Genomic DNA, 20,684 nt, shown 5'->3' on the forward strand with positions numbered 1-20,684 from the left:
GTCGCCTCTTAAATCCACAATGATTTTGTGTAGTGAATGAAGAGGCCTAATTCACAGACAATGATATCAAATTTGTTTCTTTTTAAAGAAACTATTTACTGTCTAAATAAATAGCTTGTTTGCTCTCTGGTGGAAGTTCTGCTGTTCTAAGGAGAACTTTAAGGACATGAGTAACAGGGTATCCTCCTGCATACCTCTGTTAAACAACACCTTGTCGTAAGAGGGGTGTGCCGCTTGCATTTTGTTGTAGGCCTACTTCATTTTTGATTGTGGGGGTTGGGTTAACCCTAACCTGAACGAACTAACAAACTTTAAGGGCTTTAATCCTTCTGCTGTTCTTTGGCATCTTTGCACCTACATTCAAAATTTGACATAAGACAAAGTGAATAGATATTAACAGTGAAATATATTTAAAGTATATGAAGCAAAGTGAGGATTTTTTCTCTGTTTCTAAACTGAATCTTTCAGTTTTTAAATTTTATTAAATGTTATAGGTTAAACAGTTTAAATAATCAACCAATAACTGGTTGAAGTCCAAGTTTATTTTCTAACAATGGCAACATGTTATATAAGATGATGACATGCTGTGTACATGAACTCAAACTAAATCCAGCTGTCAGATAATTGTGAATATGTGTACTATTCCCCTTGAGATGTTATGGAGTAAATGAAAATACTAAAGTAAATTAAACCTCGCAGCTTCACTGAAGTTTCTACTTGATTAAATGAGCTTTACTTTCCACCACTGAGTCTTTGCTGTTGCTTACAGTGTTCCTCTGAAGTGTAAAGTTTCACCCTGAATGGAGAAAATTCCCGGACACAACAGCAATGTAGATTTAAAACATGGCCAAAGGAACATCTCATTGACATCTTGAAGCCTATTAGGACTTCACTCAAGATTCAAGATTTCTTTATTGTCATTGAGCATGACATGTCAATGAAATTTGCACTGCAACCCCCATGTTAGAAACAAGATAATAGAAAGATAAGAACGATTATAAAATAAAATTAAGATACTAGAATAAAATAAACCAACATGCAGTAAAAAAGGTAAAACCTGACAATAATGCAAATATCTTCATATTCAGCTCAGCTGCCCTGAAAGAATCAGATCATTCACTGAAGTAAGACAGTAATACCACAATGTAAAAGTACTCAGTTACAAATACAAGACCTGTATTCATAATTAACTGCTGGTGGTATTGTAGTGAAGTAGGCCTACAATTTACATGCACTGATTAAGAGTTTGCATACTAAATACAGTCACTTGCTCAAATTTAATAATAAGAATAATTATTATTATACTAACACTAATAATAATACTAGTAATAATAATAATAATACCAGCTACAAAAGTATTTTTTTACTTACACATTAATACATAAAAATGCTGAGGTGGAGCTACTTTTACCTACCGTATAAACTTGTGTAAACATGTTTAAGCAAACCCACAGCTCTAGAAGAGATGCAGTTATGAGTAGAAGGTGGTGTTATCATTATTCATGACCGGCTCAGTGTAAGTGCAGTTTCAGGGTGGATGTTCCGCCGCGGGTCGCCTGGTGGCGCACGGTGCTGCGTCTGGATCGGATGAATCAGGGGAGGGAGGAGGCAGCGGAGCCTCAGCAGCCGCGCCACAGACACCCAGTCCACATTTCCAGAGGAGACCGACAGACAGTCTCCCTCCAACATTTCTGCCCAGCTCGGGTAACAAAACAAGCGGAGCCGGACTCGTGGCGCGCTCCGGGACAGATCCTCAGAGTACCCCCAGGACCTGGTTTGCTCTCTATCCCTCCGGACGTCACTTCACACGTATAGCTCTCAGGATATAAGTTATTTACAGTAGCATAAGAGGAGATCCTGGAAGATGGGTTCAGTCCCGGCGATATCTGTCCTGATTTTGGGCATTGTGGTTCCTGCGCTGGCCGGATATATTGAGGTATGTGATCTGAAATGTCTTCGCATTTATTCTGTGCCAGGTTTGTCTGGTTTGGATCTAAACCCCCAGAGTGGTTCGCTCATGCAAATCCAGTCTCCTCGGCCTGTACTCTGTCCTTTCCTCACATGAGGCATTTACGGCTGAGCGCCGCTGAAAACACTGTGTGATGTCGATTTTTATTCAGCTTCTCGCGCACAAGTGGCGGAGCCGATCACACTGATTTCACTCATCATGGGAGGATTCACAGACAGCACACACAGCATGTGTTTGTAGTTTGAAATGTTTTGGAGGTGCTCGTGAGGCTGATATCAAATTAGATGTGGTTAAATATTGACGAGCTCGCGTTCAACTCACACGTTCTTCAGCGCTGGTTGGTGTGAGTTGAACAATGTGCGGCCGGAAGGTGCTGAAACTAGAATTATAGCAGCTTTGCTGCAGAGATCTAATGAAAGACAGCAGTCGCTTTGTCAGGCCTGTGGGGACACACAGGACCTCTGCAGTGGATCACCAACAGTTCCGCCTGCTCTCCGCAACAGTTGTGTCCATGTATGAATTATCATGTGTTACATTTGACCCGATCAGGAGGAAATCCTCTGTAACTCCAGCTTTTCCTGTGTCTGCAGGACGGCCCCTCTTGTGCTGGTCCTGTGATGCAGGCAGGCCCCTGTTCTTACTCAGTACTGTCTGTTAATGTCTTATTTTACAGGCTTGTAGTCTGTATTATGGTTTGAACTACTACAAAAATCGATTTGTGAGATCCAAATGACCCAAATGTTGGATCACCTGTACAAACACCCCTGTTCACACATGTGCACACACTCCTTACCTGTCCGATGTCCTGTTTTCCTGCCGGCTCACCAGTTATTGTCTCTGGACACTGATGTCTGCAGAGTCAGACGTGTGTGTCATCTGATAACAATGCAACCTTTTTCAGAGCAAACAGCCCCCCGACCCCTCAGAGCAAACACAAGGCTTCCTGCTCGCTGCTGAAGCAACCATGACAAAACATTTTAACAAGACGTCTCCTCCTGGCACTGTTGTGCTCAGTGCAAAGTGGTTATCAGGGAAGGTTTCTCTCTCTCCTGCGTTTGCGACAGAAACCTCAGCCATTTTGAGGCGGTATTGGCTGGCTTTGTGTGAGGGGAAATAATGGTTATTATGTCTCTAACAAAATCTATGCTGCTGCTCTCTCTACAAAGACCTGTCCCCTCTAAAATGATTGCCTCCTCAGTCAACCTTCCTAACAGCACAGACACGCTGATCGATACTGTACAGACTCTCCTGAGATGATTAATGGATGAAATCATTGAATTTTCCTGATCAGTCACCCAGATTAAATTGAGAAATTTACGGCGGCCGCTGTATGACTTGACTGTAAGGCGCATGCTGAGGATTCCTGTGGTTTAATCAATGCTGCCCTGAAGGACAAAGCTTTTTTCTTTGTTTGATGTGGCATTTTCAACATCACGCGATATGGATACTCATATCGCTGTATTTGCTCCAAATGCACACTGTCTACAGGAAACGCAAGCCTTAGCACTGAGGTGGTAAAAATCAAACACCTGAGTATGCACCTGTAGGGTAAAACGCAATTATCAACACCTTTTAGTCATTGAAAGAGGACAACAAACAGAAGACTATATAAATTTCTAAGATTTATCATGTGTGGCTGCTCCAAAACAGCCACATCTTTAGTTAAATGAGGTAAAAGATTATTAATTATAAGCATCAACATCAAACTGTCTTTTTCTCAGCCCGAATGGTAATGCGGCCACAGCAGTGTTGCTGTGTAACTCTCAGTTGTTTGAACCATGTCAAGACTGGACAGCCCGAAAGCAACTGCTCGCCGTTGTTTGTCAGTGAAGCTGCTGGTGTGTGCAGACGTGGCCCTGCTGATGAGCTTGTGGACACAGAGCCGAGGTAGATATTGCCGTGCTGACTGCGCTCGCTCCCCTGGACCTTGAGCTTGAATTTACGAGGCTGGGAGAGCTCCTCAGAGACACCCTCTCTGTTGGTCGGGGATGCTTTATTCCCTCTCATCCACCTCTCTACTTCCACATCCCCTCATCTCTTTGTGTGTTGCGACCGTTGAAGAGTCGTCGGCCCTCCCGTTTCGCAGTTCCTCCTTTAGAGGCGTTTTGTGAGCCAGCTACTTCAGCTGTGTAAACGGTTTTGTTTTGTCAGATACCTGCGAGGGTGCCAGATTGTGAGCTTTTGTTTCCTCAGCTGTGTTTCCCCCCTTCTCATCTGAGCATCGCTGTGTCGCGAGGTTTTACAGTCTGCGGTGGCTTCAAAAGGTTTTGCCCTGGTGGTTTCTTCCTCTTTACTCTCTGTATCTTGCCTTCTAATTTCATATCCGAAAAAACAGCAAACAGGGTTTTTCACTTGCTTGTGGGGAATCCAGGGTGAGCAGCTGTATCTTTTCTGGAGCGAGTTTAGAAATAGGGCGCAGGCGAGATCCACATAGCAGGTTTACCCAGAGAATTGCATCACACTGAGGCATTTGCTGATACGGCTCCCACTGGATTAATGGAATACAGAATATCTGGAACAGTTAATGCATTCGGTACATTTTATTCTCTGCTGACTTAAGCGAGCAGAGATTATCGCAGTCATGACACACAGTGTAAAAATGAATGAGTGTTACGCAACACAGCATCAGATTTTTGTGCCTGTTGAAAATCAAAATAATATTCCAGCCGGCTTGTTGTTGGCTACAGCGGGTGGGCCTGTAGCATCAAACACATCAACGCTTAAAAATGGAAGCGTTAACTCATGCTGGTGCAGTGACTTTGCCTTTTTAGGGCCTGTTCACAAATATGTGCTGGTCAGTCAGCAGCTCTACAGCAGTGGACAAACACATCCAGTCCACAGACGTGCACAAATGCTGCGTGCTTGTGCACAGGGAGGAGTGGTAGTAAGAAAGAAAATCTGTCCGTGGCTATGGTGCCATGCTTATTGCTCTTTGGTTGCAATCCTCTTGCAACAGGATTTTTCCCCTTATCATCCAAAGTGTGTGTGTGCATGCTTGGCCATGTGTGCTTGTAGGCAAGCACTGATATTAAAGCCTGCTCCTGTGCGCTTCCATGTGTGTATTTGCTCTGGATACGGGCTGATAGTGAACAATTGCATGTGAATGAATGCCCCCGGTTGGCTGTGATTGTCGGGGCGGGTGCTGCGGAGCCGTCTGTTAGGAGGGCTGAATGATTCCCTATGAGGGCCTTTTGTGTGGCCCTGAATAGCTGGGACAGCTCAGGGCGTTGTTACCATACAGAGGTGATCAAGATACCGAGTGAAAACGAGGGTCAAGGCAGACTGTTGGCGACATTTCACGCCTGAAAAAAACCAAAACAACAATCAGTCGCACTTGCATCTGATAATGAGATCTCAATACATGGTTGTGGTTGGTGAAGCACACTTAAAGCCTTCTGTAGGCTGCTCCTTCTCTCTCCTCTAAGCTGTAAAGATTGCCTCTTTGACCTCCACGCTCTGCTGTGTCAATCAAGTTGACGGCAGCAGCATGTGCTGCATCAGCTGAGAATCAGCCTCACTCGCCCTTGAATTCGTAGATTAGCGCCTAAAACCTTGCTTTCAATTGTTGGGACAGCCCCGTATCCCCGGGAATCCTCTTAGCGACAAGAAACACTCGGTGCTTATAGATCTGCAAAGGGAAAGGTACTAATCCCAGAGCCATACCCATCTCTATCAGCTCAGTTCACTCCCCCACTCGCCTACTCACTCAGTCAAACCCTCATTTCCTAAGCCAGCACGGGCAAACTGGCTTTAAAGTGGCACAGAACAGTGAGTCACCTGTGTGTAATTTCAGCGGTGTTCGCTCAGCATTGAAGTGTGATCTGTGCTCTATGACTAACAGTAGGAAGGGATTTCTGATTGAATCTTAGCCCTTATTCCCGCTCCTTTCATTTCCTCAAAGATACCTTCCTGCCACTCGGTTCATGTGCAGCGCTCTGTCTCTCCGTCCGTCTTTCCGTCTTCCTCGCACTTCCTCGCACTTCCTTGGCTGTTCCGCCCTCCGAGCCCGTGCATGTCTCCTGGAGTGATTCCATCGACAGACACACTCTCAGCTCATCCTGGGGATTTAAATAGAGAGGCCTCATCAGGCGAGCCTTGTTCTCACGATGCCAGGCTTTGTCTCCAAGGCTCTGCGTGCGCTCTAATTATCCCAAGTGAACAGAGTTGCCTCGGTTTTTGCAACTGGAGATGCGTGTTTGTGTGTCTTTGAAATGTGTGTGTGTGTGTGTGCACGCCTGAATCCTCTTACAGCTCGGCTCATCACATATTTAGTCAGTTTTTCTCTGTGAGAGATCCTGAGCGGCGGTAACTTGGCGTGGAGTGAGTGGGTTCAGATCGGCACACTGATGACTGCACATTGCTTAAGTTGCACCAGGCCTGCCGCCATATGTAGGTCAATCTGCACAGCCTCGACAATCCTCGTTGTGTACACGCAGCCGCCGCCGCCAACGCCACCACACCTGAGTCTGTGTGTTGTCGACAGCAGCCTGGCTCAGCGCGGCTGCATGAGAATTCCTTTGTCAGTTTATATGCCAGAGTGCCCAGGAATGCATAGCCTGAAGTGCAAACGGCTCGTTGTATTGTGCTATGAGCGGCTCTCTTCCTGTGATAGCGAGAGAGAGAGTGGCTGTACACTCTGGCAAGTTCGGAAGACAAAAACATCCCCTTTCATCCTTTGAAAGGAGCCCTGCCATTTCAGACTTTATTTTTTAATGTGTTTTCTGTTTGAGAATGAGGAGGCAGTCGACGTAGGTGGGTTAAACCCTGTCACCCCCCTTCTGTGTGTGTGTGAGTGTGTGTCCCTGTGGCACAGTGAGTCACTCTTGCTGCTTGGGTTTTTCTTCCCATGAATAAAATATCCGTTGTGCTATCTATGAGTTATAGTGCACTTGTACCTCTGCCTATGGCCCCGCCCGTCTCTTCCTCAGTGCCTATCTGTTCATATGTGACGTGAACTGTGTCTGCTGTTCTTCCCTTCTCTTATTCAGGTGTGCAGCTCTCATTTTTGTATGATCAGTGAGTCATACGCAGGCTCGGGCGAAGCCTGTGCACTGATTTGTCTTTTTTTTTTTTGCGTGCACAAAGTGAAATTAAATGGAGGCAGGCAGCTAAGAATCAAAGAGCCAGTTTAACTGTGTGCTGGGCATTGTTTCCTGCTGTTTGCATGCTCAAATACACCAGAAAATGTAAGAGCATAAATTACTCAAGGGCTGCTTTTCTTTTTCTTTACTCCTGTTTGAACCCATCTTGAGCTGAATTTTGTCTCTCTTGTCAAACAAGAGCATTCAGATCAGACCCAGTTTTCCAAACTTCACTTATAATTGATGTGTCTTTTCTCAGTGCTTTGCTGATTTGTTTCTTTGTCTATTTCTGCGTGTGAGCTCCAGCACGTGGGCGGGTCTGTCTGTCTGTCTTTGTGTGTATATTTGTGTGTCTTTGTTTATCATATGGCTTTATCCTTATTTTCTCTGGATGTGCGTGCAGCAGGCTGGGAGGCCATTTTTTGATGTTTTGTGTCTTGGCGTCGTGTTCAGTGTGCTTCAGGATGTGATTTGAGGACTGTTGCAGCCGCAGTGTCTATTTTTTGTTTTGTTTCGTTGTGATTTAGAGCCACGAGAAGGCCTTTTTGATCAAGTTCTCTAAACTTATGTGCATGCCCAGGTATAAACACAGCGCGCAGCTTTATAGCTGAAGGAGAGTTGGGAAGGAGGTGGTGCTCTTGACTTGATAGGCAAGGCTGGATGGCTGGATGACTGGCAGGCTGCCTTGCTGCTGTATTTCTTCTGATTTGCTGAGCAACGCTGCACAAATACTCCATTTGCTGCAAGGGAAAACAGAGCATGTTAGTTCCAGCTCCCTCCTTGTCCGTCTTGCTGCTTACTGAGCTTCCTTCACATCCCTCCTCTCTTTACCCCCGTGCCTGTAGTGTAAATGGTATCATCCAGACTGGAACCAACAGCGACATGGAGTCCATCCTGTTTCCTTTTTTCTTTTAAGTTTATCCCTTTTTCCTCAGGGGATGGGGGGAAATGAAAATGTCAGAATGGTAAGAGATAGAAGCAGTGCAGTGTAACTGTATACCCCCAAAGAGAGACCTGTGCTGCTGCTGCCGCCGCTGGTGCTCCAGCTACATGACGGCCCTGTTAGCAGCCTGTCTGATACAGCACTTTCTCAAGGAGAAGGTGGCCAAGGACAAACAGCAGCTCTGTAGGATGGTCCACTTGGGACACAGACAGAACACAGGGGAGATTTCACGTACAAAGGAGGAAGTGGGGAAGGGAGAACATAAGCGTTCCACCTTGGGTTTCCAAGTGAGAACATTTTTTTTTTTTGTCCTGTAATAGAAATGAGATGAAAAAAAAATCCTTTGAGTTTACCCCCCCCCTACTTACCTTTAAGCTTCTACCTTCATGCTCTGTAATTAATTTAATGAGAGGTGTTCATGCGTGATGAAGAGCTAAAGCCTACAGATCCCCTCCCTGCCCTGGCACAAGCAGTAAAAGGAAGGTTTGTGCATTGTATAATTTAAGGAGAAGGCAAAATAAAAATGAGACTTACAACCCGGCCGGAGTTTTCGGACATAATTTCCTCCAGTCCAAAATAGAAACCCCGGTGGCTGAGGAGGGGATATTAATGTAGCCTGAATGCTAGCAGGAAACCAAGGGAAATAAGGGACACTCATAGACACACAAACAGACTGTGACACGTATAATTTCACTGAGAGCATCTGCAGCAACTCCACATTGTGCCTCAGTCTGTATTGCCCTTTATTTCCCCTGCATCAACTGTACACAAGTTTTCAAGAGCATAGTTTATTATGCAGAAACAATAACCTTGCAGGAGTCAAAAGGGCTGAACAGGCCGTTGTCTGGCTGCGAGCGATGATTATTTTCACTCTTGTTTCTTTTGTTGATTATTTTTTCAATGAATGGAGAGCTCACAGAATTGTGTAAAGTGCTTATCACAAGGCCCAAGATGACTTCTTCAGGTCGCTTGTTTGGCCCAATCGACAATCCAAAACCCAAAGATATTCAATTTACAATGACATAAACCAGAGAAAAGCAGCAAATCCTCACATTTGAGAAGCTGGAACCAGCAAATGTTTGGCGTTTGATACATGATTAATGAATTATCCAAACTATCAGTTAATTTTCTAATGATTGACTAAACAATTAATGAGCTAATTGTTCCTGCAGTAGACAGTCCCCCAAGCGTGTCTCATTGCACAGTGTGTGTATCAGTGTTACTGCATGCTCATGGCCTATTTGTAGGCAGCATGTTTAGCATTCTGCACCAGACCTCCCTCCACCCGGATCAGGCAGTCGCTCAGCTATGACCCTGATATTATCCTTGTAGTGTCTCTCTTATTAATTCTCTAACTAATGACCAGTAGAGGTTTCCATTATCTGTCACCAGAAGTCATTATAAGACCATTTGCGCCGTATATCCATGTGAAATGACTCCTATAGCAGCAATGATTGTGCGTCACACCATGAATTCTGAGTGCTGTCAGATCACCAGCTGAAGGAATACTCATGTCATTTGACATTTGTAAGTTTTTGTTACAACCATTTCTGTGTTACATAATGGTGCCCTGGAATTGCACTCTTTTCATTACAAAACTGCAGCTCGTGAACGCTGCAGCCATGCACCTCTATCAGCCATTTTGATCTGAGATAAAAACCAATCAAGCACTCTGGAGAATTCCATTAGTTTGATGAGATATGAATATAGCTCAGAGCGCAAATCTGGAATAGTCTGCTGTTTTCAGACAAACCCATTAAAAGTCATTTGATCTTCTGCAGCTAATTATAGAGCCTTCTGAGCAGCTAGCCGCCTCCACCGGACTCCACCCCCTCCATTCCCCACCTACCCTCCAACCGCTCCCTTCAGTGTTCATCACATCCCGTCCTTATGTTTCAGGAGCCTATTTAGCGTCACTGCGCTATTATTGAGGTGCTGGGAGCTGACAGGCGGACACTGTGGCGCAGTCATGCGAGGGCGCAGAGATTTGTCCGCCTCATAGTCGCTGTCATTGTGCTGGTTTGGTTTTGGGATCTCTCCCAGAGATGAAGTAAGATGCCACAGAAAGGTCCAAGTTAGGCTGTAGGGAAAGACACAGGAGGTGGGGGAGCAAGGTCAGATGAGTGACAAAGAGCAAGTGTTGTAGACAGGCCTGGAGACGGATGCTCCTGCTGTGAAGTCTGTGTCTTTTCCATAGAGGCATGACTGATTAGCTGTTGGCCTCCCTCAGCATAGAGTTATATTCTCCACTAGTCTGATAGAAATCCCTCCACCCTCCCCCTGAGGAGTGGCTGAGGGAGGGCAGAGCAGGGCTTAATGACAGATAAGTATATCTACATTACATCCATCATCTTCCCTTGCTAAAGATGGCCGCCCTTGCATTGCCTGGAGCATCACAGTGTAATGCGGACATGTGGGTTGCGTCTCTGGTCCACCGCTCAGTGTCTGCAGGGGAGAAAAAGGAGCATGGAGCTCTGCAATCAGAGCACAGATTCATTTAAAATCAGCCTGGGTGGTCATGGGAGAGTGGCACTGCATGCTGGGACCAGAGTCAAACTCAGCTGCTGTCTGTAACTTCCTTCCATGTGGTAATCAGAGTCAGGTTGTATGCTGCAATACAACCTCGACCGGCGGAGATGGAAAAATATTTTAATGTTCATTATATATTTTATATTTTTAAAATTCAATATGTTCTCGGAAATGTATTCTGCAAGCTGAAAATCCATTTTAGCATCACCTACACAGGGCTTATAGTACATGTGAATTTGGAATATGTGAATGATAAAGGCTGTCTCACACTTGACAAAAAGATCCAGAGGCTTTCATGTCTGCACTTTCAAATGGAAAATTGGAAGCTGTGCATTGAGCAGAAACACTGATTTCAGTGCGTAACATCCGAGAAATATTTGTCATTTTTGCTTAAAAGATTCGATAAACAATTATTAATGATGTAAAATTTGCTCCAGACATGTCTGTAGTAAAAAGCGGCAGCACCCTGCTTGATTATGTGCTTTTTTTTTTGCTTTGGTTTGGAATCCAAATATGCTGAGATTAGCTGTGGCATCAAGGTCAGTCCCCTGATATCATGCCAATGCTAGTAAGGTCAACAACTTTCTCCTCTTGTTCAGCATTCCCACGCAGTACATCTGTCTCCGACTGTCGTGCCATGTTGTCAGATCTTTTGGAAACATCGCTACGTGTCCTTGATCTCGTTCTTTCTCCCGCCGTTCTCTGGCCGCTCTCCTGCTCCGGCATGGCCTCACCACAACTCATGGCTGCCTTGTAGCGACTGAATGTGATATTTCCATGTTGTCCTTGAAACTGCTTTTCCCCGCCTGCTCTCAATGTCAGCCCCCACTGAGCAGCATTCCCCCCACAGCCCCACTGATTTAGATACAGTGTTCTTCCTCCCCTCTTCTCTCGCTGCCTGCTACACTGCACCACACATTTTGGGACAAATTGGCTATTTTATGTCTTACTTTATTCACTGGAACATTCTGTCCTTGTGCTTTCCTCACCTCCCTCTCTTCTCACTCTACTATCTCTTTTACACCTCTCACCTCACGGCCCTCTTCCCTCCTCGCTTCCCTAATTTGTCTTTTGCTTGCTCAACAATTATGTGCTCATTAACTGAGAGTCCAGGCGGCTGAGAGAGACATCAGTGACAGGGCTGGAGGCCTCGCTGAGGTGCCCTGTTACTGTTGTTCCTTTATTGACAAGTCTGCCTGCCTGTCTGCTAGCCTGCCTGGTCCTGAGGAGCAACCGCGTGGTGCTGCATGCTGATGAGTGTAGTCATCCAGCAGGAAAATGAAAAAGCGGGAGTGGGAGTGACGGAAGGAAGGAAGGATGCGGCACTGTGTTTTCACTCAACTTGGATGGTATGAGAGGAAGAGAGGCAAGAGAAAGTGAAGCGAGCACAGGTCATTTCTTCCAAATCCCCTCTCCTCAGCACGAGAGATTATGCGGCTGTGCTCTTCGTCAGACAAGAGAGAGGCACGCTGCTGCGTCTAATCCTCCTCTTTTAAACTGCTGAGAGTGCAGCACAAAGTGGGGAAAGAGTCAGCGTCCACATAACGCGGCCCGCAGAAAACACAGGCCCGTAGTTCAAAACAAACTGAGCCCCGTCTAACAATCGCCTAAGCCCTAAATCTCCTGTGTAGCCACTGCCAGAGAGGAGACCACCGCAGACTTTGTCCCGCCCAGCTATCGCTTCTCAACAGGCTCTCTCTCCATCAAATCACCTGAAATTCCCCACAGGAAGCCAGGACTGTGTCAGAAATACCCCTGCAACCCTCATTAACTTCTCTGCCTTGGAGATGTCAGGCTTAGACACACACGACAGCGATACACACCGTGTACACTCATGCACGCACAGCCCATCCCTCTCCTACTCCACTCACCGGCTAGATAGACCTCCCACCCAGCACAGAGAGGCTTTTAATAAATGGGCAGGCAATGGCCAATTTAATCATGCTAATGTGTATGTTACAGTGGGCGGCTTATCGGCTATTTGATCTCCACACCGGCTCACCGGAGAGAGAGCTGGGAGCAGAAGCTGCAGGAGGAAGAATGAACAAACGAATGAAGTGAAGACAAAGCTAGTCAATTTAGTCCAGAGGTGGGAGGAAGTCTCAAACAAGTCAAGTAATTGATTCGAAGCCAAAGTTAACAGCTTAACGTAATGTTAGTTTCCTAGCTAAAGTTGGACCAGTCAATAACGTGGCTACTGGCCTCTTTGTGGGTTTTGTAGTGACGGCTGAAGTTGGAAGTTCTGGCCGTCATGTCACTGATTTTTGCATTATCCTCCTCCATGATGGCTGTCTAGTGCGTTGACAGGTTTGGGCGAGTTCTACTAGAAATCACGCAATCGTGTTTCAAAAACAAAACCTCTTGATATCTAGAAAAAAATGAAATATGTCATCTGTCTCGAGTCTGACTCAGGTCTTGTGAATGCCAAGTCAAAGTTGAGTCTTATCAGTGTCCTCAAATTTGTGACTCAAGTCCTCCACCTCTGACTTAGTCTGCGGAACAAGGTAATGAAGACAGCAGCTCTGATTCCAATTAAAGCGAGACACATCGGAGCCAAAGGAAGCAGGGGAGATCATTAGGCAAAAGCGAATCTTTCCTTTTAAACTAGAGGAATCTGCTGAAGCATAAATGGGAAAATGCAGTGTCAAATTTAAGCTAAATGCATTTTTTGACTTAGTAGTGAGGCTAGTTGTTCTGTCTATTTTAGTCATAAACATCTGGCACAGTGATGTCAAGAATGTAATCCGCTCTAGGCCACGTGGACGGTAAGCCCGGATAGAGAGGGCTGAGAGGGTCGCCAGCTCACATGGCTGCGAGACAGACACAGACTGAGACAGTTAGAGAGAAGCAGGTGGCGAGGTAAATGTATAGAGATAGCTGAGGCAAGAGGAGATTGGTGCACAAACAGTTGTCCAGAGTGCTCCAAGTGAATAGAGATGAAAGCAGGGAGATGGAGGATGCAAGGGGGTTGCTCATGCAGAGAGCTTTTAGTGGGCAGAAGGGAAGAATGGGCGATTGTGCTGACAGGAGCTCTGCAGAAGAGGCAGCCACAGTAAACCTATAGTCGGCACTCCATACAGCTGTGAGGCTGCTGCTAAAAAACTCACCTGGAAATAGACCTCAATCATCACAGTCCTCGAGTCATTAACGCAAAATGAAAAGCAATTATCTTCTTCCTGCAAGAAATAGTTTTTACACTCCGGCACCTTATTTATGCAATCATGCACCTGCGTAGCTTAGCAACTAAACAACAAGCTCTGGGTAAAACCCTCTGTGTAATTATCTCTTTATCGCCGCAGCACACTGTTATCAGTTATTTCTCTGTTGACTGAGTTTAATGCGTATACCGACGTTCTCTGCAAACACCAGCACACACCTTAAACTCAAGGATTTTCTGGCTTGTTTTGTTGTATTGAGACATATGAGACATTTTAGGGTCAAATTCAGTTACCCCTCTAATGAACCCCTCAGTCAGAATTACCACAATTAGGTAGCAATCAACAATTTATACATCCTTGTGCTATTTTTTATCTCTCTTTTTAACAGTATTGTGAAAAATTGCTGTTCTGTAAAGACCAAGCAGGAGAGAAGGAGATACATTTTTCATGATGGATAATTATGTGCATGTGCATGTTTTACTAGCTAATAGTCACACTCTTCTGCCCTGCCTTTCCCCTTCAGCCCGTCTTTGTTCCTGCATTCCTTGCCTCTTTCCCGACATCTCTTGACAGTGATTGGACTAACGAGGAAACTGTAGTCAAGCCCTTGCTGTCACTTGACGCGTCTCTTCCTAAATTTGGCAGCGTATACTGCAAATAGTACACCCCGAGCAGAATCGGAACAAATTTGTTCCCTTGCTTCCTTCTCCCCTTCATCCTCTGTCCTCCCTGCCTCCTGCTCCTCAGCCAGCTAGAAAGCCATCTGCTCTGTACCTACCTAATCTAGCCAGGTAGGCAGGGAAAACCAAATGCAATATTACGATGGTTGTGGATGACCCTCAAGCTGTGTGTGATGGGGCTAGAGAGGTGGATGGGCAGGAGTAATATTCCAGGGAGATGCGTGCAGCCTGAAATCTGTGTCAAGAGGGGCCGTGGGGGAAAATGGCTCTTCGGTCCCCTCCCGCTCTGCCCTGCAATCCTCACTTCACTGGAAGCTCCCCGCCCTCAGAATAATAGAATAATGAAACACAAGATGCAGCAGGCATCCTGATGTTGGCTGTCGGGCATGTTCAGGAGCAGGCATCTGAACAGCAGCTCTGTGTGTCTGACCGAACAGCTGAGCCAAAGATGCAGAGATGACACACAGTATCGACAACACGAGCTGGCTGAGAAAATGTGTCAGAGGGAAAGAACTGTGTGAAGTGAGGGACGAGAAAGGGATTAAATTGGGGAGAAGTGAGGACCTTTGCCCTGTGACGTCGGCGAGTGGCTTAGCTATCCTTATCAGTGGATGTTTTTTCCCATGAATGGCTGCCTTTTGGTCAGTTGGATCTACATTATAAATATCTGAGCTGCACTTTGCACGAGTTCATCGCTTCTTTGTTTGTTTCTTTTTGAAAACACCAGCAGTAAAACCTCTCTTCCAGGAACATAACGCTTTTATGCAAAGATAAATACTTTACTTTTAATCCATTGGTAATGCATTCAGAGTGCAGGCAAAACAAGAACCCTGAAATCAGTTTATTTCTTTCTATTGGCCTTCAGTGACCAAGGAAACATGTGGTTTGTGAACCAGTCAACACACTTGAACCTAGTCAGCTAAGCTCCCCGGCTCCCTCTTCAGCAGCAGCATCTCTGCCTCGTTTGTGCATTCCAACAAATGCAGCTGATCGTGTCTTGCTGTCTGACCTTAGCTCTGAATGAGGAAACGCAGCCTCTTTAGTGACTTGCATGAGACCAGAGCATGAGCGCAGCGGGGGTACCAATGCAGAACAGCACACGATCATCTTGCTGAAAAGTTGAAACCGACACAACTTTTGCTGGAATGGGACTTCATCTGGGAAAGAGCTGCAGTGGCCAGTCAGATACATGACGGAGCACATTCCTGGTAGATCGCTTCATAACAAGAACGCCGTGTTTTTCTTTTTACCTTGCAGTTGTTACAAGAAAAGATAAAATAATTGTTGTATAATAAACTCACAGTGTTTTGGCATCTGATGAAACTTCTTGTGGATCTATTGCTTAAACTGGACTTCTTGGGTTGCATTTTATGTCTCAGAGGTATCCTCATCAACGTAGCCCCTGTGGTCCGCTGAAGCTCATCACTGGCAGGTGAAAAGATGCAGCAATCCTGGCCTACGCATGAGTTTTCATTCATGACTACATCAGTCAAAAAACAATGGTTGTAGAACAGTTGATGTGCACTTTTTTCACTCATCAGAATGACATAAAATTAGAGAAAATACCACAACTTGAAACAAATACATGATGCATTTACATTGCTCAGATTTCTTGGCCAAAAACTAGGTACATGAAATAGCTTCATAGATTTTACCAGGCAAAAACATCATGATACTAGCAGTGTGTGTGTGCTGTGACAGCACATCAGAGTCACTTTGAATCCCTAATTTGACACTGAAAATAAAAGAATGTGACCCTTTTTACCTTTTTTAATTACTTTTGTGACAGAATTTTTCATTAAAGACAATGGAGTATAGTCTATAGCTTTAGATCTGTTTTGCATTAAAATCCCCTACAAAACCTCTTCAGATCAAATATGGTTCTAATTAGGATGATACCACTTAACCCAAAACATGTAGCGTTAGCCTCATGTTTTTGAGTGTTTATTCCTCTCTCTCTGAACAAACTGTGTTGGTGAGGGCAGGCCTGCAAGACAAGACCCCACTGGCCCACCAACTGGAGCCGCTTATAAATAGCCCAGACACACCTTCTCCCCAGTGAAAAGGCAATGTGCCACAGAAAGAAAAAGAGTGCTTTGCTCTAATTAACGCTGTTTTTTTCTCTTCTCTTGGCCTAGTATCTCTCAACTTCTCCACATTTACATTTACAGGCCAGGCTTTTAGTTGACACTCTTGAAATGAACTCATAGGATAATTACACGATCACAACAATTACACACAGCCTACAATAAGGAGTGCAGGGGTGAGAACGATGGCGCCCCCACAATATTCTCGTGATAACAAAATGATCCTTCAAGCGAGACGTGAATGGGAAAGAAAAAAGAAAATGTGAGCTGAGGAGAGATGTCAAAGGTTTCTTTTTTGTATGAGAGCAATTTATAGCAAGCAGGGACGACAGATTAGAAAGAGAGGATATGATTGAGCGGTGAGAGGGTGACATGAGGTGCTTCTGGAAGACAGATGAATCTTCATACTTTGACCGAAAATGTGTGGTGGCCCCTGCTGCTTGACTCGGACATCTCTGGAAGCTTTGTGTAAATCTGGAATGGTGAAGTTTATTCCCAAGTAACAACTGGCTTCTAAACAAGGTTTACGGAAAAGTCGACATGAAGCAGCTTTTTTGAAAGTTGGACCAGTTTCATTCAGCCCTACCAAAAGCAGGCTGCATTCAGATATGTGAATTTCAATTTTGTCTCACTTTGGCGGCTGAAGTGGTTTTGCACTCGGCTGCTTCTGGCCACAAAAAGCCGCGATGCCCTGGCTGACCTTACAGACGTTACCAGAAACTCCAATTTCACTTCATCTCGATCATCTCAGTTGTGCTCATGTGCAATCATGACAATCAAAGACATTTTCAACTCAAGTGAATGTCTATAGATCTAATCCGGCGCTCATGTGGTTTCATTGACTTTGTTTTTATCCGTCCAGTTGAATAACGCAAGAGAATGGCAGCGTTCATTCACGGTGTTCCAGCTAAGACCAGACTATTGATCGCCATCTCAATAAGAATTTTTTATTCTTGAGTTTAGTTTAATGAAGAATAGGATCTGGTTGTAGCAAAAGGATATTTATTCCTTTATAAGAATTTGAAAACACAAATTTGTTATCAGTTAAACTATGGACCTTCCCAAACATCAGTTGCCACACCGTGAGCCTGGTTGCACACCGACTTTCACCCTGACTCACCTGGAATTTGCTGCTGTACGTCATTCTAAAAAGTCTACCACTGGTTAGTTTCATTTTTCTGATCATGATGCCTCCCAGAGCTCAAGCTGCGCCTCACTGTCTGGTAAATATTTCAAAAGAAACCAGCGGCAGTTGGCGCAGTGTCTGCTCGTCGTTGGGAGCGACATTTCTGAGCAGGCTGATGCACACTGCCATGGCAATGGGCACAGTGTTTTTGTTCAGGAGGGGACAGAGCCTTGTGTACTGTATGTCTGCTATGTGTTTGTGTGTGTCGGGGGGGGGTATGTGCGAGCCTATGGAGCTGAGGGTCAGTTTCTTGTTTGCATACAAGGACGCGGTGTTGCTGAATGCACCGAACAGGCCAGAGCAGCTGTTATTGTGAGCGTCGTCCTCCGTGCCGCTCACACAGCCTTCGTCACTACGCCTCCCATCTTTTCTCCCTCTATGCCACATTGTCTCATATGCCAGTCTCTCACAACTGTGGCCTCATTCCCTCTTCCTCCATTATTTTTGTTGTTTCTCGAATCCCCCCTCCTCTTTTTCTCCATCCTGTCTTCCCGCTCTGTCGCTGTGAGCTTCTGATTATCTATCTCCCTCCTTTCTGCTCCCTCCTCTTGCTCCACTTCTTCAATCTGTTTCTCTCTCTTTCCCTCGCCTTTTCCCTCCTCTCTGTCTCTCTCTTTTTCCCTCTGCCACTTTTTCTTCTGCAGCCTCAATGTTTCTCTGTGTGAATAGCTGGGATGCTTTTGTAGAGGGTTTCCATAGTGATGGGCCATTTGAACAAGTCGTCATTCACGTCTGTTCGCTGTAAGCTGGAGAGAGGCCATGTTATCTCCCCGTGACACACAGGCAGATCTGTGCCACTCAATCACCACAACTGTTACCCTGCAACCAGCGAGCTGCTACACATCTTCTACCCAGAGCTTAATTACGAACACGTCTCGCTTCTGTTCATCTCCCTTCACTGAGCGGGGCGATGTTTTGGCGACGCTCAGTGAGATCAAGTTGCAGCTCAATCATAGCTCACCTTGGAAACTGTAAGTCAGGTGCATCTCATGGTGGAACATGTAGAATATTAACACCAGTAAATAATTACCACAAAACTGGATGCAATTGACTTTGCAGTTAATACACAACCCGAGTCCATTTTGCCATTTTAATCATATTCCTTCATTTGTGTTTTATCCTCGTGTGTTTATATGTTAATATTGGAGTTTTAACCTCAATGCATTATTATTTTAATCAATCAATTTTAATTAATTTGTCATAGTACTAGTAGTAGTTGTAGTAGTTAGTAGTAGTAGTGGCTACAACACAAACAACAACAAGTAGCACATTAAACTCATTAAGCCCCACTCAGTTTAATGTCTTTAAGGCTAAGCAGGTCTGCTCAGGAAAGCTAGATGGTCAAATAAACAAAACAAATGTGCTTGAACTGAAACACAAATTCTACCAAACTTAGAACGAGTAAGTGAAAAGGCAGCAGGCTAATCTAACAGCACACCACCGGTCACAGGAGTCAAAGAGGTAAAAATTTCCTTATTGAGTCTCCCACAGATCCTTCATCACTTTGAACTCTCCGACTCAATCAACTCCTTTCCCTTTCTGAATATTTTTCATTTGGCTTGAGACATGAAAGGAAATATTGGACATGGTTGCCTCAATGGTATTTCCAGTGTTTGGCACCCTGGAACCGCTCCATACAGTCTCATTAACAAAGGCATGTTCAATCAAGCACAGGTTGAGCGGAAAGGATTACAAATGGGTTTACCGTCTGAACTGGGGCTGGTACCGGCGCGTCCTGGCCGTGTCATTGTCTTCTGCAGTGGGCGTTGGGTGTGTGGTGTTTTTCCGCTCCCCTGTGACAGATCGGGGCAAAAGGAACAGCAGACCTTCCTCTCCTGCCCGGTGAATGATGGGAGGTTAATGAGGCGAGCGGAGGTGACCACTAGTGAACAGAAACATAATGTTCAGCTTTTTGTGGAGCATCTCCCCTCAAACACCGGGCACACTCACAAGCTTACAAACTCATTTCCTGCTTTCCTCGAATGCATTTAGTAAATTGTTTTAGCTCAACTTGAAACCGTTTGATATGAGAACAAAGTGAAGATTATTTGGATAAATTGCTTTTTTTTTTTTTTTTACACTTATGCACATTCCCCTAGAATTTTCACTTCTCAGAGACCGAAACTGATTTTCAAAGAGAGAGTGGAAAGTGAGTGACGTCTCTCTTCAAGAGGAAGAAGAATCCCTCTCAGAGTTGACATGAAGCTGTAAATTTCGCCGCTTTAGGTTGTTGCCTTTGGAGGGAAAGTGGAACTGACTGAACTCTACTGTTCCCCAAACTGTGGGAGCGTTTTTCGCACTGTGGGTTTGGAGCGGTGACTCATAGGGCAATTCCAGAGTAGCCTTGGGACACTTCAAATGGGGAAGACAAAAGGGCATTTCATTCAGACAGAGGAGCTCATTTGCATTGCAGTGAGGGGTTGCCCTTTTGATTCACAGTCTATGAACATAACACCTATTTCCTTTTTATTATTCAGTTTTTACTGTCTGCCCTTTTGAGGGTGGGAGGTGGCGGAGGTGTTTGGTCAGTAGGAAAATGTCACTGTCCCTCTGTTGCTGAATGGCCTCCCCTCACTTATGTGTTTTCTGTTCCTGGTGAACTGCTTTTGTAGTGATGTGGATCAGGCCCCGGCCTTCCCACGGGCTTCACACCAATGTCACACAACCTCATTTGGCATGTGTGTGTGTTTGTGTGTGTATGCGTTGATATTGATAGTTAAAGGGTTAAAAATGATTTTAGGACTTAAATTGAGCTCCATCACTGAGCAGTATCTATGATGGCCTATAATAGACAGAATTCTCAGTCACATTATAAGTAAGCTTATTTCTATCGATCATAGAGAGTATGAACAGAGAGCGATTAGGCAGATATACTTGGTGATATACTGGATCCAGCTTCTAAACGAGAGGATTCACTTAATATTTTCTCTCTTGAAATCAAATTTTGGACAAAACAAGACATTTGAAGATGTTTTTGACAATCTGTGGACTAAACAATTCATTGGTTAATCAAGACGAAAATCAGGAGATTAATTAGTGATGAAAATAATG

The 20,684-nt window shown here is 44.9% G+C and overlaps 1 protein-coding gene across 1 annotated transcript in view; it reads left to right on the forward strand.

The window, feature by feature from the left end:
• The first annotated feature begins 1,646 nt into the window (after window positions 1-1,646).
• The window catches only part of aplp2 (amyloid beta (A4) precursor-like protein 2), a 51,961-nt gene continuing 32,923 nt past the window's right edge, over window positions 1,647-20,684 (forward strand). Inside the window, exon 1 of the mRNA XM_041939999.1 lies at window positions 1,647-1,936. Coding sequence (XP_041795933.1) covers window positions 1,865-1,936 — 72 coding nt within the window. The 5' untranslated portion in view covers window positions 1,647-1,864. The remainder of the gene's footprint in view (window positions 1,937-20,684) is intronic.

The sequence above is a fragment of the Chelmon rostratus genome, chromosome 7 (assembly GCF_017976325.1).
Source record: "Chelmon rostratus isolate fCheRos1 chromosome 7, fCheRos1.pri, whole genome shotgun sequence".
NCBI lineage: Eukaryota > Metazoa > Chordata > Actinopteri > Chaetodontiformes > Chaetodontidae > Chelmon > Chelmon rostratus.